This window comes from Heterocephalus glaber, unplaced genomic scaffold (assembly GCF_053883595.1).
Source record: "Heterocephalus glaber isolate CG9 unplaced genomic scaffold, H.glaber_assembly_v1.0 deba00001457, whole genome shotgun sequence".
Classification (NCBI taxonomy): domain Eukaryota; kingdom Metazoa; phylum Chordata; class Mammalia; order Rodentia; family Bathyergidae; genus Heterocephalus; species Heterocephalus glaber.
The window spans coordinates 46,835,941-46,855,499 of NW_028258305.1; the positions used below are offsets into that span (position 1 = coordinate 46,835,941).

Here is a 19,559-nt window from a genome sequence, read left to right on the forward strand (position 1 = left end):
TACCACGAAAAAAAAAAAGTTGAAGACCCTTGCTTGAATACTTTTTTTTTTTTTTTTTTGCTGTACCGGGGATCGAACTCAGGACCTTGTGCTTGTGAGGCAGGCAAGGCACCACTGAGCTAAATCCCCGGCCCTGAACACTTTCTCTTTTAATAATCTGTACCTGAATACTTGCTTCCTAACAGAATCAGAAAAAGCAGAAAGTATAAGAAATGTAAATGGGCAGAAGGATGAGTTCTGCCCTAAATCTTTTTCCTTGTCCCCTTTTATAATCTGATGGTAGGTAATGAGCCTTATGTGTAAAATCCAGTGACTTTTTGTTTTGTTTTGTTTTTGGTGGGATGTGTGCGGTTTAGGTCCAGCAGTGGTTCCACCACAGTATTATGGTGTTCCATGGGGGGTGTATCCAGCCAATTTATTTCAGCAGCAAGCTGCTGCGGCAGCAAACAGCACAGCCAGTCAGCAAGCAGCATCACAAGCACAACCTGGACAGCAACAGGTAGGCCTTCCTTCATTAAAAGTATCCTAATAATGTTCCTTTCAAACTAACTGCCCCTTTTTTCTCTGGGTATTTAAATTATAAGTTTAAACAATGTTTCTGACCATTAAAAGATTGTTAGAAACCTTTTCATTTTTAAGCAAAGTGAAATATTTTTGCTTAAAGTTTACCTTAGAATTCTTAAAACAGAAAGTGTCTATTGTGAGATTTTTTTTTTGGTTTTAAATGTCAGCATTTCAAAGAGCTATCTTGCTAAATAGTATTAGAAAAAAGCAACAGCTGGGCTGGGGATTTAGCTGAGTAGTTCCGCCACCTGCCTCGCAAGCGCAAGGTCTGGAGTTGCATCCCCGGTACCAAAAAAAAAAAGCAACAACAGAAAAGATAAATACTCAGTATTGATATATATATCAGAATCGTGCCTGTCCCATTAATCATATTTTACACCAAAGAAGCAACCTAAAGATGTGTGATAATTGCTTACTTAGCAGTTGAATTTTATTCTGAATTTCCTTTAATATATTTTAATACTGTGTTTGATCCTCTGTGAAAATTGTCCTTTGACTCAGTCTTTTTACGTATCTCATCATCATTTAATAAATTGTTCTAATCTATATCTTCTTTGACCAAACATAAAAATATCATATTACCGTAACAGTGTACATACCTGTGTTTGATGCTCACGTCCATGGGTCCTGAACTCTGTTTAAGCATTTGTAAAATGCACGATTAAGTTCATCCTGCTTGTATATCATCACTACAATAGTTGTGTTGTACAAAGTAGTACAACTTGACCAGATTTAAGAGCTTCTTACTTTATTTTGATGTTACCTTCTATTTTTTTCACACTAAGGTTTGTGTTGAAAGCAGCTTTTACTCATTTTTAGAGTTTCTGAATTCTGAACACTTTGGTTTGATTTGAAGATTTTGCTCTGTGTCACAATCTCATAACAAAAATAATTAATACTCTTAGCTTTCTGTTTTTCTTTTCAGCTTTAGAAAATAATTTTAATAAAATCTAATTTTTTTGTCTTCATCTGAGATTAAGTTTTACCCAGAGACCTTCTAGAACCTTCATGTTGTTTTTTTTTTGTACTGGGGATCAAACTCCAGACCTTATGCTTGCAAGACAGGCGCCAGAACCACTGAGCTAAATCCCTGGCCCTCTTCATGTTGGTTTATAAGTTGTTCTAACTGGGCTGGGGATTTAGCTCAGTGGTTTCGCCGCCTGCTGCGCAAGCACAAGGACTGGAGTTCAATCCCCGGCACCAAAAACAAAATAAGTTGTTCTAACTGTAAATAACCAGTGGTGTTTTTTGTTTTGTTTTGTTTTGTTTTTGGTACCAGGGTTCGAACTCTCGTCCTTGCACTTGCGCAGCAGGCGGCGAAACCACTGAGCTAAATCCCCAGCCCTCAGTGGTGTTTTTTGACGTTAAATTATTTTGTAATTTTTCATACTAAATACACATTTTGTTGCATGTAAAAAGAATGTTCCATGTTCAAAAAAATATCCCACGTCTACTTGTATTATGTACATAGTAGCTCAAGAAAATTTTATAACATTTATAATACTGCTTTTAAGAAAGTCATCTGTCTTGTTTTTTTGTTTTTTTTTTTGGTACCGGGGATGGAACTTGGGACCTTGCGCTTGGGAGGCAGGCAGCGGTACCACTGAGCTAAATCCCTGGCCCTCATCTGTCTTTTATAGGTTCTTCGTGCTGGAGGTGGTCAGCGTCCTCTTACTCCCAACCAGGGTCAACAAGGACAGCAAGCAGAATCACTTGCAGCAGCTGCAGCTGCAAATCCAACTTTGGCTTTTGGGCAGGGTCTGGCTACAGGAATGCCAGGTATGTAATTGGTTAATTGCCAGTGATTTTGCTGTTGGGGTTCCTGGGGATTTGTAGAAATTTGAATAGATTTACAATGTTAGATTGTACATTCTCACACCAAAGAGGGAATAAATCAAGAAGTGTTTTTAAAGTCTTACCTACTTCATAATGAATTATTTAGAACTTAGATACTAACAGTTGAAATTAACCCAGACCTAACACATAAATGGCAGATGACGTATATGATTTCTCAATGTAGCCCTTTTTTTCCTACCTGTTTATGACAAGAGCCACAACATCTTTCCAGTTGAATTTACCCCAAAATTTTCAGTGTTGTGCTTTAAGAAGTAAAGCTAGTTGGTAACCCTATTTGTTATTCCTTCCTCATAAAATAGTTACTATTGAGTTTGCAGCTAACATGTTCTACTTTGATCATTTTCGCACTTGTTTAGCCCATTTGTAGCATTTTGAACTAATGGTATTTTAACTTAATAGTAATATTTATAATACACCTATGAAAGCCTAATGTAAAGAAAATTACAGTATAAAATTTCTGTCCTCTGCCGTAGTATAACTTGTAGAAAAGGACAAGGCACATTTTTTTGTGAAGTAGATGTTTTTGAAAGTAGATACAAAATCACTGTAATAATAATGGAGAAAGGAAAGTATTTTTCTTAAATGAGAAAACCAGTACTTTTAGTTTTGTTGCTTATCTGTTAAGTATTATTATCATTTTGGTACTGGGGATTGGACCCATTATTTTGTTTTGGATTGGACTGGGAAGGAGGGTGTTCATTTCATTTTTTATTTTTTTGCAATGTGGGAATTAACACATTCCCACTGGCTTGAACCGTTAGTGGGTATGTGCCTGGCTACCCCATCAAGCAGCTTGTACCACTGATAAAATTAATAAAAAGCCATCCAATGGGACAGTCTTCCATGTACCAGCAGTGGTTTAAGCTGGGTAGCAGTGAATCATACAAATTATGGCGGGCCCCATTGGGCCCCACCATAAATATGCTAACCTAGGCCCCCCAGTATTCTACCCTGAGGCTGTACAGCAATCCCATAGTGTGTTTTTTGTTTTTGCAGTACCCAGGTCCTCATCTGTGCTTCCTGGTAAGCCCTGTGCCAGTGAGCAACTTTTCCAGCCCTTTTTAAAATTTTGAGACCTAGTCTTCCTGTGTTGCCTAGGCTAGCCTTGAGCTTGTGAGCCCCTTGCCTCAGGCTCTCCTGTAGCTGGGGTTATAGGTTTTGGCCACCTGGCCAAGCCCATTGTACTTTTAAAGTGAAATTTAAATACCATGGTTGAATATCACTAGATAAGACAACACTTCCCATTCTTTCCTTGTCTGAAAACCACCTTTTTTTTAAGTGTGCTATTTTTCACTTGTGATAATCTGAGTGGTTACCCACATTACTAATTACATGCATTACTTACAGTGAAATGAGTTTGTTTTCATTTAATTATAATATAGTTACATTTTCTATTTAGGTCATTTAGGAAATGTGTTCAAGTGTGTTGTATAAGATCTCTTACATGATTGAAGGTTTATTAATTACTAAGTGCTTCTATGTTATTTTAAGGATTTTATATCAGTTGCATTCATTCTATTTTCTCTGGAATTCTGAGGACTGATCTTCTAGTTGGCTAGATAAAAGAATTTCATACTGTTGTCTTTAAAGTAAAAATAATAAGTAGAGGTCATTATTATTTTCTTACACAAGCTCTATGTTTGTTTATCGGGAAGCTGACTGTCCTGGAGCCATTGTAGTCTAGAGACCTTGGCAAAAGCAACCTTTTGAGAAATGGACTGTGAAGCCAGCGTGCATTTGGTGGTTTTTTTAACACCCCCGCCCCCCCATCTCTTGGTCCCCTCTGTTTTGTAAAAGATCTATCTCCTATTACCTTTTATTTTGTTCTTTATTTCTATTTTGGTCTTCTCATTTAAGAGAAACTGTGAGATATTTAAGCTTGTGTCTGATGTATTTCACTTAACATTATGATCTCAAGGTACATCTTTTTCTACAGATGACTCAAATTTATCCTGCTTTATGGCAGACTAGTACTCCATTGTATGTAAATACCACATTTTCTTTATCCATTCATGTGTTGATGAACAGGTTGCTTCCAAGATTGAGCTGTTATTAATTGTGCTCCTATATAATCATGGATAATCATGTATCACTGTAATATGATGTCTTTAACTCTTTTGAGAAGATACCCAGAAAGGGAATAGCTAGGTCAAAGGAATTTCTACTTTTATTAGTTTTTTGAGGAATCATCATACTGATTTTAATAGTGGTTTCACTATTTTACAGTCCCATGAACAATGTAATGAAGTTTTTGTAGGTTTAAGGAAGCCGAGCTTAAAAGAACTCAGTTGGGAAGTTTTGAGTGCTGCTGAGACTACTGTGGGTTTTTCAGAGTTTTACCAGCCGGTAGAAAAGGGAAAGAAGGTCCTGGAGGACGGTAGTCCTTTCTGCCCAACTGGATTTCAATGGAACCTGGACAGTGTTTTTGCCTTGTATTGTTTCCTGTACCCTGTCTCTGTTATTGGTCTCTCTGGGTTCTTCATGCTGGGCCTATTACTCATTTCTAATAAGTGCCTTTTGTCTTGGTTACCTTTCTCCTTGCTGGGACAAAATACCTGATACCCAAAGTTAAGAGGAGGAAAGATATTTTGGCTCACTGTAGAGGTTTTGGTCCATGGTCTGTTGGCTCCAGGGCAGGGTGGATGGCTGAGGAGCATTGCAGAGGAGAAACGAGTCCATGGCAGGGCAGAAGACAGCAAAGAAGCAAAGTAACAAGTGAGGACAGCAGCCCTCTTTCTGTCTCATATTCTATCCGGGCTACACGCCCTAGTGGGTAGCATTTGCACCCAGCATGGGTCTTCCCATTGTCTACACCCAGAGCTGTGCCAACCAGTCAGTGGACTGATTTAGCAATCACACACCCTTGATCCCAGCATCACACAATCCCCGCGTCAGCATGCTAGATCCAGCCACCTGTGACCTCATGAGACTTGAGGGGAGGCATCTGAACACAGTAACAGCTTTGCTTTCTTTGTTCATATTCCTCTTACAGAGTTTTGGTTTTTAATTTCTTTTGAAAAAAAAAAAAGAACAACAAGGTCTTACTGCGTAACCCAGGTTGCCCTCCTGCCTCAGCCTCCCAAGTGCTGGGGCTGTAGACTGCACCGCCACCCTCAGTTACAGTTTAGGCTTTATCTTACTAAATACACCAAAAGTGTTTTGCTATTTTTATCACCTTTGGTCTTAGGATTTTTTTTTTTTTGTATTAAATTCTTTTATTGGTACATTGTAGGTATACAATTACATTTCTCATTGGTAATTGTACCTTTACATAATGCATCTTGGTTCTTATTTTTTCCCCATTCCTAGCCCTCCCTTCACGCCCTCCACCTTTCCCTATTTACAAAGACTTTATTTCCATTTCTCATCATTTTTCCTTTCCCTTCTTTCCTTTCCCCTGCCCCTCCCACTACCCCTGCCCCTTTGGACCTTTTCTTCCTATTTTACATTATCGATTATTCATTCTAATCATTGTACATTTTAGGTGTACAATATAATGACATTCATCATTGGAAATTTGCACCTTTACATAGTCTCTCTTGGTTCTTATTTTTTACCCTTGCCCAGCCCTCCCTTCAACCCCTCCAGTCCTCCCTATTTATAAAGATTTTGTTCCTATTTTTCCATTTTCTCATATTAATCCCATTCCCTTCTGTCCTTTCCCCTACCCCTCCCACTTCCTTCCCCTTTGCCCGTTTTCTTCCTATTTCACATGACCTATTATACATTTAGTCCTTATTTACACTTTCCGTTTCTCACACCAGAGAAACTATTCGGTATTTATACATGTGTGTCCTATTTATTTCACTTAAGAGTATCGCCTCAATGTGCATCCACTTAGCTATAAATGTCTCTAATTTATCATTTTTTATGGCTGAGTAGTACTCCATTTTATTTTTAAAAACCCCACATTTTCTTGATCCAGTCTCCAGTTGATGGGCATTGGGACTGTTTCCAAGTTTTAGCTATTACAAACTGTGCTGCTATGAACATGGGTGCACATATATCACTGTGGTATGATTCTTTTAATTCTTTGGGGAAGATCCCCAGCAGTGGAATATCGGGGTCAAATGGGACTTCCAGTCCTAGTTCTTTGAGGTATCTCCATACTGATTTCCACAGTGCTTGCACCAGTCAACACTCCCACCAGCAGGGGAGCAGGGTTCCTCTTTCCCCACAGCCCCTCCAGCATTTGTTATTGGTTGATTTCATGATAGCAGCCATTCGTTCTGGAGTGAGGTGGAATCTCAGCGTTGTTTTCATTTGCATCTCTCGAATGACCAGTGATGTTGAACATTTTTGCATGTATTTATTTGCTATTTCTACTTCTTTGTCTGAGAAATGTCTTTCATTTCAGATGCCCATTTTCAGATTGGGTCTTTCAATTTGGGAGGTCTGATCTTTTTAAGTTCTTTATAGATTCGAGATAGTAGACCTTTGAGGAAGAGCAGGTGAAGATTTTTTCCCACATTGTGGGTTGTCTCTTCACACTGCTGGTGGTTTCTCTTGCTGTGCAGAAACCTTTTAATAAGAAGAGATCCCATTTGTTGATTGTTTGTGCTAGTTCATGGGCAACTGAGGTTTTGTTCATAAAATCTTTTCCTACACCGATGTCTTCAAGGGTTCTACCTAATCTCTGTTCCAACTGGTTCAGCGTTTCTGTTTTAATATTTAGATCTTTAATCCATTTTGATTTTAGTTTAGTGCATGGTGAGAGATACAGGTCTAGTTTTAATCTTTGGCAAGTTGAAGCCCAATTTTTCCAGCACCATTTATTAAAGAGGCTATCTTTCCTCCAGTGAGGGTGTTTGGCTCCTTTATCAAAGATGAGGTGGCTGAGTGTGTCTGGAGTTGTTTCTGTATCTTGTAATCTGTTCCACTGGTCCTCAGGTCTGTTTCTTTGCCAGTACCATGCTGTTTTTATCACAGTAGCTTTGTAGTATAGTTTCAAGTTGGGGATTGTGATACCCCTGCCATGTCTCTGTTACCTAGAATTGCTTTTGCTATTCTGGGTCTCTTCTTGTTCCAAATGAATTTTTGGATTGTTTTCTCGAGAGGTCTATGAAGTATGCTGCTGGGATCTCAATTGGAATTGCATTAAATCTATATAGCAGTTTTGGAAGTATGGCCATTTTCACTATATTAATCCCTCCTACCCAGGAGCAGGGGATGTCTGTCCATTTCCTGGTATCATCTTCAGTCTCTCTTTTCAGAGTGCCATAGTTTTCAGAGAAGAGGTCTTTCATTTCTTTCGTTAGGTTGATTCCTAGGTATTTAGGATTTCTTTTTATACTCAACTTTTTCATCTTTTCATTCTGAGGAAACTATTGCTTTGTTTTGTTCAGCAGTGAACTCAGTGTTGATAATTTTATTTATTTATTTATTTTTTGGTACTGGGGATCGAACTCGGTCCTTCCGCTTGCGCAGCAGGCAGCGAAACCACCGAGCTAAATCCCTGGCCCAATGTTGATAATTTTAGAAGAAAATATTTTATATTTGTCAAAAATGATTGTATCGCCAGGTTTGGTGGCACACCCCTCACCTGTGTGGTCACAGCACTGGGCAGGCCAAGGCAGGGGTATTACAGCAAGTTCCAGGCTAGCCTGAACTACATTGCAAGACCCTGTCTTAAAGGGGAAAGAAACAGCAACAAAAAGATGGTATCTTTGGAGTGAGAATAAATATAGGTAAAGCTTTTAGGGCAGGTCCTAAAGCAGATTATTTTACTTAACTTTTTGGGTCACGACATTTAGCCCTTTTACTTTTACTTACTTTCTTTCAAACTTCTGATTTCACTTTTGGAAAAATGAAGATATTTTACATTTGTTTCTTACTTAGGAGATTCTGTCTGTTCATTTTAACTATCATCCCTATGACTTTCCATCTGCATTTTGGCTTTTCTTCGGTTGTGGCCGTCATTACCATCCGTGTGTATTTTACAGTCGCTTTGCAAACTGAAGATGTCAGAAAATGAACTCATCTCTTCATATCTGTTTATCTTAGTGTCTACTGGATTTCACTTACTAGCTCTGCCATGGCCCATAACTAGTACCTTCAACCTCAAAGTTGTGTCCAGCTCTGGGTTTCCTTCGATACCCACTTTCAGTCATTCCCCACCTCACCTCACCACAGGCAGTGGACCCCCAGGGTCTGGCACGTGCTAGGCAAGTGGTCTGCTGGGCCGTGCTCCTCGCTGCCCCAGGAGCTGCCGGCTCTCCATCATTCTGTCTCCTGTGTTTGGTTTTTTTTATCTTTGCTGGAATTTTTCAGCCTCTCCCTTTTCCTCTCACTGACTTCTCTTCTACTAATCTGTCTGTTCATCTTTTCATTCCCTTTTCACAAATATATGTTAGTTTATGTTGTTGTGGTTAACACTTTTCATGATCTAATCTCAAACTATTTAACCTAATCTGTCTCATCCCTCTGTAATCTTATGCTGTAACACATTGTACTACATACTGGTGTCTCCAAGCACATTATGTACTTCATTCCTTAAGCCCTAGCTCATGTTCTATTTTTGTTTGTTTGACTTTTGTTTATTTTTAGCTTAGAATGCCCTTTTATAAATTTTAAACAAATTTGATATGTGTGTATTTTTTTTATTTCGATCCAGCTTTCTAAACATTTTTTGTGATTAACTTTCCATGTCATCCTTATTTGTGAAATCTCCAAACTTTCTCTCCCACTGGTCAGTCTAAAAATTACTCTTCTGCCTTCCTGTGACACCTGTAACACATTACTTGCACGTCTTTTTAGTACTTTTCTTTGCCTTACATTTCACTTAGCTATTTGTGCTTTATTTTCCCAGTTCTGTAATACTTATTTTAACATGTTTAAAGATGAGAAATGTCTTGAAGTAGAGTTTTGCTTCTCTCTGAGAAGTTATTAAATCACTGTCGAGTCTTAGAGTAAGTGACACCGTAGAATTAAGAAAATGGTATATTTCCTACTCTAGTAGATGATACAGTTCACAAGTATGGGGACCATGCCTTTTAGGACTTCCTTGCTGTACTAGTCCTCTTTAATTTCATCTCTTCTCCGCCTCTTTCCCCACTTACACACTCAAACCTAATCACTCACAGACTTTCTCAGTTATAAAAAAGATAATGCAGTGGAAATTGTAGCTTAAATGGGTACATGAGAAAATAAGCAAGAGCAGAAATTAATGGGCTAAGCATCTATCTGGAAACTGTTAAAGAGAACAAACCCAAGGAATATAAGGAAGCAAATACTGGAGGTAGGAAGTGATGTGAATGAAATGAACAAGACGCAAAAGCATGAACTATCCTAAATTTTTTCTTTGAAAAAACTAATAGAGTTGTAAACACCTGTGAAAGGCTTATCAGTGAGAGGTAGGGCACTGGCCAAGCAGGAACAGGGCCCTGGGTTTGGTCCTCAGCACTGCAAAGAGAAGGCATAAATAACCAATATCCTTAAAATGCAAGTCTTAAGCTATGGGAAAGTACTATGCCCTATGTTAATAAGTAGGAAAGTATGGGCCCAGTGAATGCATTGTGGGGTCCGTTATAAAACTCGGGCCAAAACCCTTAGCTCGGTTTTTTGTACACGCCACGTCTAATCTCAACAAAGACAATACTCCTGACTCTGTCTGCCCCCATCTTTCCATCCATCTGCACCTCTTCTCTTGTCTGATTACCATTGTGTCTTGCCTCTAGTAGCTTTCCATGTGGGTTCACATACTTCATCTTGTTCCTCCTTTCTCCCCTTAGAAAGACTACACAGGGCTGGGGATTTAGCTCAGTGGTTCTCCCACCCGCCTTGCAAGCGCAAGGCCCTGAGTTTGATTCCCGGTACCAAAAAAAAAAAAGAAAGACTACACAATAGCTACGGAGAGAAAGACACAAGGCTAACTCATTCCTCTTCTCAAAACCCTTTGTAATGGTTTCCTACCTCTTCAGAGTAAAAGGCCAAGTCCTTACAGTGGCCTGTAATGATCTGGCCCTCCTTGCCCATTTTGATGATTCTCCCTGCCTCACTCTGCTATACCACATTGGCTTCCTTTCTCTTCCCGCCATTTGGAGAGCTTGACTGGTTCTCTCAATTCTTTGGATCTTCCTCATGTGTCTGCTAGTTACAGAGGCTCTTCTTGACCCCCAACAACACTACTGTCATCACCCACTACCTCGTATCTATTCTCCTTGTTTGCATTTTTATCTCCCTTCAGTACTTGAGACAATCTGGCATTCGTTCGTTCATTTTATTTGCAGTAATTATCTCCTTGGCATGAAGATACTTTTTTTTTTAATTCCTTGCTGTACCCCAATGCATAGAATAGTGCCTGGCTTACTTAGTAGCTACTTGATAAATATTTGTCAAATAGATGAATGCATAAACAATGAATTAAGCTAGGTTGGAAATGGGAGAGGGAAAGAACATCTATGGTAAGAGGAAACATGGTGCCTCGGAGTAGAAGCCTCCTTCTTTGCAGGGCTTAAATGGAATAGGAGTGCCAGGTGAAACTAGAAAGGTGGCCATGGGGCAGCAGGTCATATTGTAGACCATGTTTGAAGTTTCGCTTTTCGTTTTAAACCCTTTGGAAGGTTTTGAGTAAGGATGTAGTATTAGATTGGATCTATAAAGGTCATTCTGAAGAATAGATTATAGGAATGAGGCAAAAGCGCGAACAGACCGCAAAGATCTAGCCAAGCAGGGTCTTGGCAGTCAGGAGAATGGGTGGATTTGAGAAAAATTTAGAAGGTCAAATAGACGTCTTGGAGAAATTGACGATAGGCAAATGCCTCTCTGAGGATTTATGTACACTATTTGGTTAAATAGCATTTGCATGCTATTTGATTTTTCAGTAGAGTGTTGCAGCCAGACGTCCACGTGGGTGAACTTTTATATTTTAATTCATACTCAGATGTTAAATAGACATTAATGCTTTTGAGCAAGAGTACTTTGAGTGTCTTGAATTTAGAAGTAGGCTGTGTGCACCAGCTAAAACTGTTTACTGGCACCTATAGCTTGAGGTTTTCTTGTAATGTGGATATTTTATTACCATGCTAATGTTTATGCTTGCCTGGAGTTGCTGTATTTACTTAAACTGCATGTAAAAGTGTTAGCGGTGCACAATGTTTGTCCCAGAATAGTTCATTATACCTGAGCTGAATTTCGTCTACTGTGTGTAAAAGCGAATTTTCCGGGCTGGGGATTTAGATTTAGCTCAGTGGCCACCACACTTGCCTCGTAAGTGCAAGGTAGTGAGTTCGATTCCCGATACCAAAAAAAAAAAAAAAGAATAAAAATCTAAATGAATTGGTAATGAAACACTTGGTGTTCTTTACAACTTTCCTGAAATTGTATAAGGAAGTTAAACATTTAGCAAAAATAATTTTTTTTGTGTGGCCTCTAAAAGACATTTCTGTTAAAGGTATCTGTTTAAATTAGAGGAAAAATGTTTAACTACACTGTTATTTCTTCATGTATTTAGTAACACCTTTTCAATTGTGTTGCTTTTCATATAAAAGGTATTTTAAAGGTGTTATAGTAATAGTATAAAATAGCTGTTTTTGGTTGACAAAAGCACAAATACAAAGGAAAATAAATCCATGTTTCTATAATAATCGCTTTTATTAGTAAGCATTTGTTTTATTATCTAGGCTATCAAGTATTAGCTCCGACTGCCTATTACGATCAGACTGGTGCCTTAGTGGTTGGCCCTGGAGCAAGAACTGGCCTTGGAGCTCCAGTTCGGTTAATGGCTCCAACACCTGTTTTAATTAGTTCAGCAGCAGCACAAGCTGGTAAGTGTAACTAACATTTTTAGGGATATTATTCTACTGTTTGAGATACCATTTTAAAAATACAGAGTGCTGCTCTGGTTACTTTGAAGAAGTATCTGAAATGTATTTTACAGCAGCAGCAGCAGCAGCTGGTGGAACTGCAAATGGTCTCACAAGCAGCACAAGTGGTCTGTTCCGACCTATCGGCACCCAGCCACAGCAGCAGCAGCAGCCGCCGCCCAGCACTAATCTGCAGTCGAACTCATTTTATGGGAGCAGTTCTTTGACGAGTAACTCCCAGAGCAGTTCCCTATTTTCTCATGGACCCGGTCAGCCTGGAAGCACATCTCTTGGCTTTGGAAGTGGTAGCTCTTTGGGTGCTGCTATAGGCTCAGCCCTCAGTGGATTTGGTTCATCAGGTAAGTTTGTTTTTAAGATGAGTGTACTCTGCTAAGTGGCTGTGAGGTATCCGTGTGTTCTAAATATTAGATAAGCAATTGTATGATGTAGAAAGGACAGGAATAAAGTGTAACAAGCTCAATTTTGTAGAAGCAAAAATATCTCCTGCAAAACTTAGATTATTAACATTTAACTTATTTCTAGTAGCACACTCTTTACTCAAAGATAGTTATTTCTTTTTTCCCCTAGCTTTAAAAGTTTATTACTGTAATTTTGTTTTAGTAATATTGTTTAGAACAATATATGCTGACTAGTAGTTCTTCCTCATGCTCCATATAATATTAATGTTTGAGGAGGTAAATACTTCACCATTTAAAATTTTGTGCTTTTAAAATAATTGTGTGCCTATCAGATGATTTATTCTTACTAAGTGCTGGTGGTTTGTGTTTCTTTGTCATATATGTTTGTATGTATAATGAAACATTCTAAATAAGCCCCTAAGAAACTACCAGTATACTTTATTTTAAATTAAATACTGTAGCTTTTGTCACAAAGAATTCATTTAAAGAGATATCTTAGCATTATATAACACTTAAGAAATCATAATTTTAAACAGCTTCACAAGAGATTTTCTATTCTGTTAATGTCATAGAATCTTTAATATTGATTTCTCATCTATTCCCCCACCACGTCAAATTATATTCATTTGTGGTATGGGAAATGACAAAACCAATATGCCAGTCATCACAGGCTTACCAGTTCTCTGGGGAAGTGTCTTCTGATCTTCCAGCCTTCATACTTGTAGAAGGAATGTTCCAGAGCAGCTGTAAACTTTAGGTGCAGAATGCTGTTTTTGTTGTAATGAAATAAATAAGGAAATGTCACATTTGGCTAAAACAAATTTTTCTGAAGAATGGGCACAAGAACTTCTGAGAGAAAAATCTAGTGAACATGGAGTCTCTTCAGTCTTTCAGTTTTCTACTTAGGTTTTTAAATTCCTTTTGGAGTTTAGTAGTTTTGTGTCAAGCTCACACATTCCTATAAGACTCATTCCTTGTTTCTGACACAGTTGGGACATTTTCCCCCAAAGAATCGTACATATTCTGAGGAAAATGGAAAGAACATAGAACTCAAAAATAAACTTTGTGGAAATAACTAGTTTCCAAACTATAGATTGTCAACCGTAAAATAGAGTATTGGTAAGCCCCTTGTGCCTTTTTTTAATGTAATGTGTCACTCACCGATGGCCTGATAGATTATTAAGTCCCTCTACTTAGTTCTTTCTATTTGTCTCTTTGTCAGGATTTTTCCTCTACCTTTAGGGAATGGTGGCATGAACATTTTGTCCTCTAGAAATACCTATTTCCTAAAAACTGGGTTTCATGCCTGCCTTTCTTACAAGCACCATTTGCTCAGTCCTGACATCCAACCTGAGAAAGGTCTGTTTGACCTTTATTTAGACAGTGTTAGTGATTGCCACCCCTGACTGCCCCTTAACAGTCTGTCATCCTCTCCTGTTGGATGTTGTGTGAGATTTACTCAAGTACTATGCATACAACAAATCTGCCCATGCCATTTTACACTATATGGCGATTGCATATGTATATGAAAGCTAAAAAATGTGCACACATAGTTTTTCTCTTTCCTATGTGATGAAATTTTGTTGTTGAACAGTGTTAAATACCCCAGTTTATGATACTAGGTAGCCAGGAAATTTAGCCATTGTAATGTAGTAATTAAATAATCTTTTCTACTGCCTACTACTTTAAAATTGTTGTTACAATTGAAAGTATGTAATTTAACATTTTATGCATAGTAAATGAATTAGTGATTCCGTTCTGTCTAGCCTCTTAGATATTTTAGGTACATTTTGTTTCATATTTCATAGTCATATGTTACATATAATTTAGGGATATAGTAAAAGTTTAAAGAGCTAGCTTCTTTATGTTAGAAGTAAGTTCTGATTTGTTTTTCAGTGTTTGGCTTGACACCTCCTTTTCAGAGGAAAGTTAATATTGTATGTATCAAAACTGGTTTCTTTGGTTTCTTACCAGAGGAACAATAATGCTCTTGCTCTCATTAGAGAGCTGGTGTCCTTTTCTTTATCATTTAAATTGTCTTTTGAAACAAGTAGGAGTTTGAAGTATAGTATGTAAGATGAATGTTTTCAAAAAAACACTTTGACAGTGTCCTTTTAAATTAGCGTAGTTAATGTAGTATTATGTTGACAATATTGCTAAAACCAACTCAAAAAGAGCTATTTATTACCTTAAAATTTATATTTGTTTTTGCTATTAAAATGCATATAGCTACCTAGCAGTTTCCTGTTATATGTCTTAAAATGTAAAATTTTTAATAATGTTTAATTTTTCAGAAACTGCATTGACTGGTATTAAAAGTTGAATAGCATTATAATCTTTTGTCTAATTCAGTAGTGTGAGCCTGAATTTTTTTCCTTTATAGAATTTTGAATTTGGCAAAACCAGTGTAATTTTGATTCCAATCTGTGTTACAAATTTAACTTGGAATACACATCATGTCCTCTGCTTAACTGTTTTCTTTAATCCATACCCTGTATGACCTTCTTGTATATAACTTGTGATTAGAAAAGCAACATTTAATAGAAACGTTACAATTCCTTGAAAAGAATTGCCATATTGGTCCGAATATAGAGCTTGTCCTTCAAAATTTTGTTTGGCAGGTTAAGAAATTGTAATGTGAAATTCTCTTAGATGTAAAGGTTTTCACAAAAGAGGCTAGTGCTTAGAAATCAGAAGGAATTATACTTAAAAATAATTGACTCTTAATGAGACTTGAGAATTGGGAGTTTTAACATGTAAAGAATTTGATTATCAAAATGCATGAGAACATGCAGATCTTGGGTTTTCCCTTGTAAGCATGCATAACTCACCAAGGCCTACATACAATTTTGTGACGTACAAAAAGGAAAAATGTAGTACAGGGTTAATAGAAATAAGAGAATTTGGTATGTAGTTGATAAGGGATGTGAAATAAGATAGTTTATTATATTAGAGGGAAAATGTCCTCTATATTCTACTTGAGTGAGGGGCTCAGGAGGCGGGTACTGGAATCTTCAGACTGAAGAGACCTGGGGTAGGAAGTGAAAGCATGTCTTTGATGTGATAGTCATGAGAGCTAATGATTTTCTTTTTTGAAAAAAAAGTGTAGTATTTTCATGTATATTTTTTGTAATTTAATGCTTGGGGAAGAGGGAGAATGTGTAGTGTTAAAAATACTCAAAAGTTGTCTCCCACCTGTGTTTCACAACTGACTGATATTCGGGCCAATATGGATGTAAAGGGTTATCTTTTGAACACAGTAGCCAAATGAGTTGTGACTGGTGAAGGAAATGTTTTAATGTTCATTTATTAGTATAATCTTGGCATTGAGTCTAAGAACCAGCTTCCAGGAATTAGGGTAATACCAAAAGCTAACCTTACTGGAGTTTAATCTTTAGCATGTCTTGAAGCAGACAACTTGCAATTCTAGGATTTACAGATCATGCCAGGGTATTAAAGCACAGTAATCATGTGTCAGTGATAAATATGAGTGAAGTAATGAAACATGACTGGTCTGTTAAGTATTCGGTTACTTTATTGGGGTGGATTTATACCCTTTTATGATTAATAAGGTAGTGTATATAGTTATCACAGTAATTATCTTCTCCATAATGTTTCTAAAAATAATTATTGTGATCACTTCTGTTATTGCCCAGCAAGAGTTGGGGGTAGGTTTTATTCAGTTAACACTGTATGTAATTAGGGTTTTTTTTATTTCTTCTTCAGTTGGCAGTTCTGCAAGTAGTAGTGCCACAAGGAGAGAGTCTCTATCTACTAGCTCTGACTTGTACAAAAGATCTAGTAGCAGCCTAGCACCCATAGGGCAACCATTTTACAATAGTCTGGGATTTTCCTCCTCTCCAAGTCCAATAGGCATGCCTCTGCCAAGCCAAACTCCAGGACATTCACTTACGCCACCGCCATCACTTTCATCACATGGATCCTCATCCAGTTTGCATTTAGGTAAAAAAAAACCCAAAACCCTTTTTATTTGTATGTATACATGTATATGTGTTTGTGTGTGTTTATAATATATGTAAAATATTTGATGTTGGATAAAACATGCCAAATTGCTTTTGCTTTTGGATATTAGCCGTTTTTGAAAGCTCTACTTTGCTGAAAATTCCAAAGTGAGGGTCTAATTACAGTAAGGTAAAGACCCCTATTGAATCTTATGTTCCATTTATGAAGTACAATGGTGTGTTTTTTCTTGTCTGTGCTTTTGATTTGTGTGTTTTAGAGCATCTGAAAAGTCAACTATCAAAAGTTTTTGCACACCCTAAGAAAAATAGTTACACAGTAACCAAACTTAAATAGTTTAGTACAATGGCTTTTGTTTTGGCCTTCAAATGTTTGGCCATTTTACAGGAGTTATGTCAAGGGGTATGAATTTAGTATGTTTGTGCAATGGAGACGCTGATTGGCTTGGGCCATATACTTCTCTAACTTCTGAATATGCTGTTAAGGAAAAAATTGTTTTAGTCTTGTTGTATCCCTAAACTTGGAGCATTTAGAACTTTTGTTTATATCCAGATTTTAAAATTGTCCCACCCTCAGATGATTAGATGTGTGGTTACCTTTTATCCTCTCTGATAACAATAAATTTTGAAGGGTTTTTGGACATTGGACTATGTAAATCCCTGTCTTGTCAAAGAAATTATTTCATTAAAAATTAGGTTTTGAATTTTTGTTACTCTAATTATCTCAGCTAAAACTGAATGATTCTATTCCTGACTTAGAAACATTTAAATTAGTTAAATTAGTTTGGGATTTAAACCTTAATGTTACTGTTGTAATCAGAGACCATAAATTAGTAATTCTGTTTGATTCTAACTCCCAATCATGCAAGTGTAACTACCTTTACCTCAAGCTTATTAATAAGTCATTGTCCATATAAGGGTATCTTTTGCAGTGATTATCATTTGAATTTGTTATTGTATAATGAGCTAAGGTTCTTGTTTATAAAGGCTCTGGTCCTTCAAATTAATAGACATTTGCCTTTTGGCTTTTTAAGGGATATTGAATATACACAACCAATTAATTTATTCAGATGGCATCCGATAATCTGCTTTGCAGCACTATTCATGTAGACTTTTCAAACATGGTTAGTTCTTAGCTTAATACCTTCCTTCATTTATCATCTATTATGAGCTGCTCAGTTCCTGCGTTCTATTACTACTCAGATATGCTCCTACCTCATAATAATACATGCCTTTGAAACAGATGCAGAAATTTAGAACATGAGAAATCTAGGAAGAGATTTATCATAATAGTTTTGTGTTTTATTGTTAAGATAATATTTGTCATGTCCTGTCATCTTTTCATAGGTAAGTTCTGAGATCAGATTCCTGTTCAATTGTTATTGCTTGTGTTGTGCTTTGCAACCTGTATAAATGGCATTGTTGTACATAGCTTGCTTAGAAACTGGCTTTAAGTGACTTTTTTAGTGCCTCTGTAATTAAACTGAAATCTAGTTACATGCTTCTCTACTTTTCTATAGACTTTTCTTTAGAATCTAGCTGCTTAGAAAAGAGTTCTAGTCAGTTACGGGAAATAATCACCACTTGAGCCAGCAGATCTGTAATACATTATAATACTTTGGTTCCCATAGGTAAATCCTTACTTTAGCTTTGTCTTGTAATTCTGTATTCCAGTACAGCTCTGCTTGGAATTAATAATTAATCTGTATTACTTTCTTTGGTGATCGCCCAGTTCCTCTTAGCTTTAGTTGTGATATGACTGGCGATGCTGTTAACAACAAAATAGACCCAGCCAGATTGAAAATAATGTAGAACTCAGATTTCCATAAACTTGCTCTTCACATACTGTTAAATGAAAATAATCTATCCTGTACTTTCATGATTCAACCACAGTGCAAGGCCTGCACGCACTCTGATCTGAAATACATTTTTTTAGTTATAAATCCTTGAAGTGAATTTCTTCCTTAATTGTCTTAAGACTGCTGGTACATAAAATATCTATAAAAAAAGGAATTGGTGTGTTCATTTTTATCAGTCATTTTATTCAGCCTACATTAATAATGTCATAAGATAAACAGTTCTGTCTTATTTGAATTGATTAGAATTGCTGGTGACGTAGCTCAATGGTTCTGCCACCTGCCTCGCAAGCACAAGGTCCTGAGTTCAATCTCCGGTACAAAACAAAACAAAACAAAACAACAACAACAAAAATATATACATATGAATTGATTGGAATTAATTCTAGGTTATTAGGAAGTTTTTTTGGTTTTTTTGTTGTTGTTGTTGTTTTGGGTTTTTTTTGGTGCCGGGGATCGAATTCAGGACCTTGTGCTTGCGAGGCAGGCGCCGAAACCACTGAGCTAAATCCCCGGCCCAGGAAGTTTTATTTTAAGATGTATACATTACAGCCATTATGGCATCAATATACCTTGAGTTCTGGATTCTTAAAACTATTTGATGAAACAAACTTTTTTTTTAAACCCAGCTCTCCCTTCTCTTGTGTTAGTTATTTGAAATTCGCAGAAAATGCCGAATAGCAACATTCTGTAAGGGTTTCCAAAAAAAGATGATTCATTTAAAAAAAAAATAGAGTATTTAATCAACATAAATATTATTAATATGGCCAGTAATCACTTTTTGATTGAGGAGTAATTGTTTCAATTTGTAGGTTTTGAGTGTTTATTTTTTATAATAATCTAAAATTTTCTGTTCAGATTTGCCGCTGTTACTTTCATACATGTAATGTCTAAGAGACATTTTTTAAAAAATAAAAATAATTTAAAAATAATTATCTCCATGATACGATGGTAACCATTATACCATGTCTTTTTAAATTAATAATTTTTCATTAATTCTGATTTCCCTTTCTGATGTAAATATACAGTTGTTTTGTTTATAAATCAGGGTCCATATATGGCCCATACATTGCATTCATT

General features: G+C 36.9%; 1 protein-coding gene across 44 annotated transcripts in view; it reads left to right on the forward strand.

Annotated features, from left to right (window-relative positions):
* Pum2 (pumilio RNA binding family member 2) overlaps positions 1-19,559 on the forward strand; it is a 91,739-nt gene that overhangs the window by 49,070 nt on the left and 23,110 nt on the right. For 17 of the 44 annotated variants that reach the window (XR_002392744.2, XM_013070083.3, XM_013070082.3 and 14 more), the window contains 5 exons: positions 357-499; positions 2,205-2,343; positions 12,042-12,185; positions 12,278-12,583; positions 16,370-16,606. Coding sequence is in view for 42 of the 44 variants with exons in the window: in XM_013070083.3 (XP_012925537.1) it covers positions 357-499; positions 2,205-2,343; positions 12,042-12,185; positions 12,278-12,583; positions 16,370-16,606 (969 nt within the window). In the remaining 2 variants the exon portion in view is untranslated. 44 annotated transcript variants of the gene reach the window in all.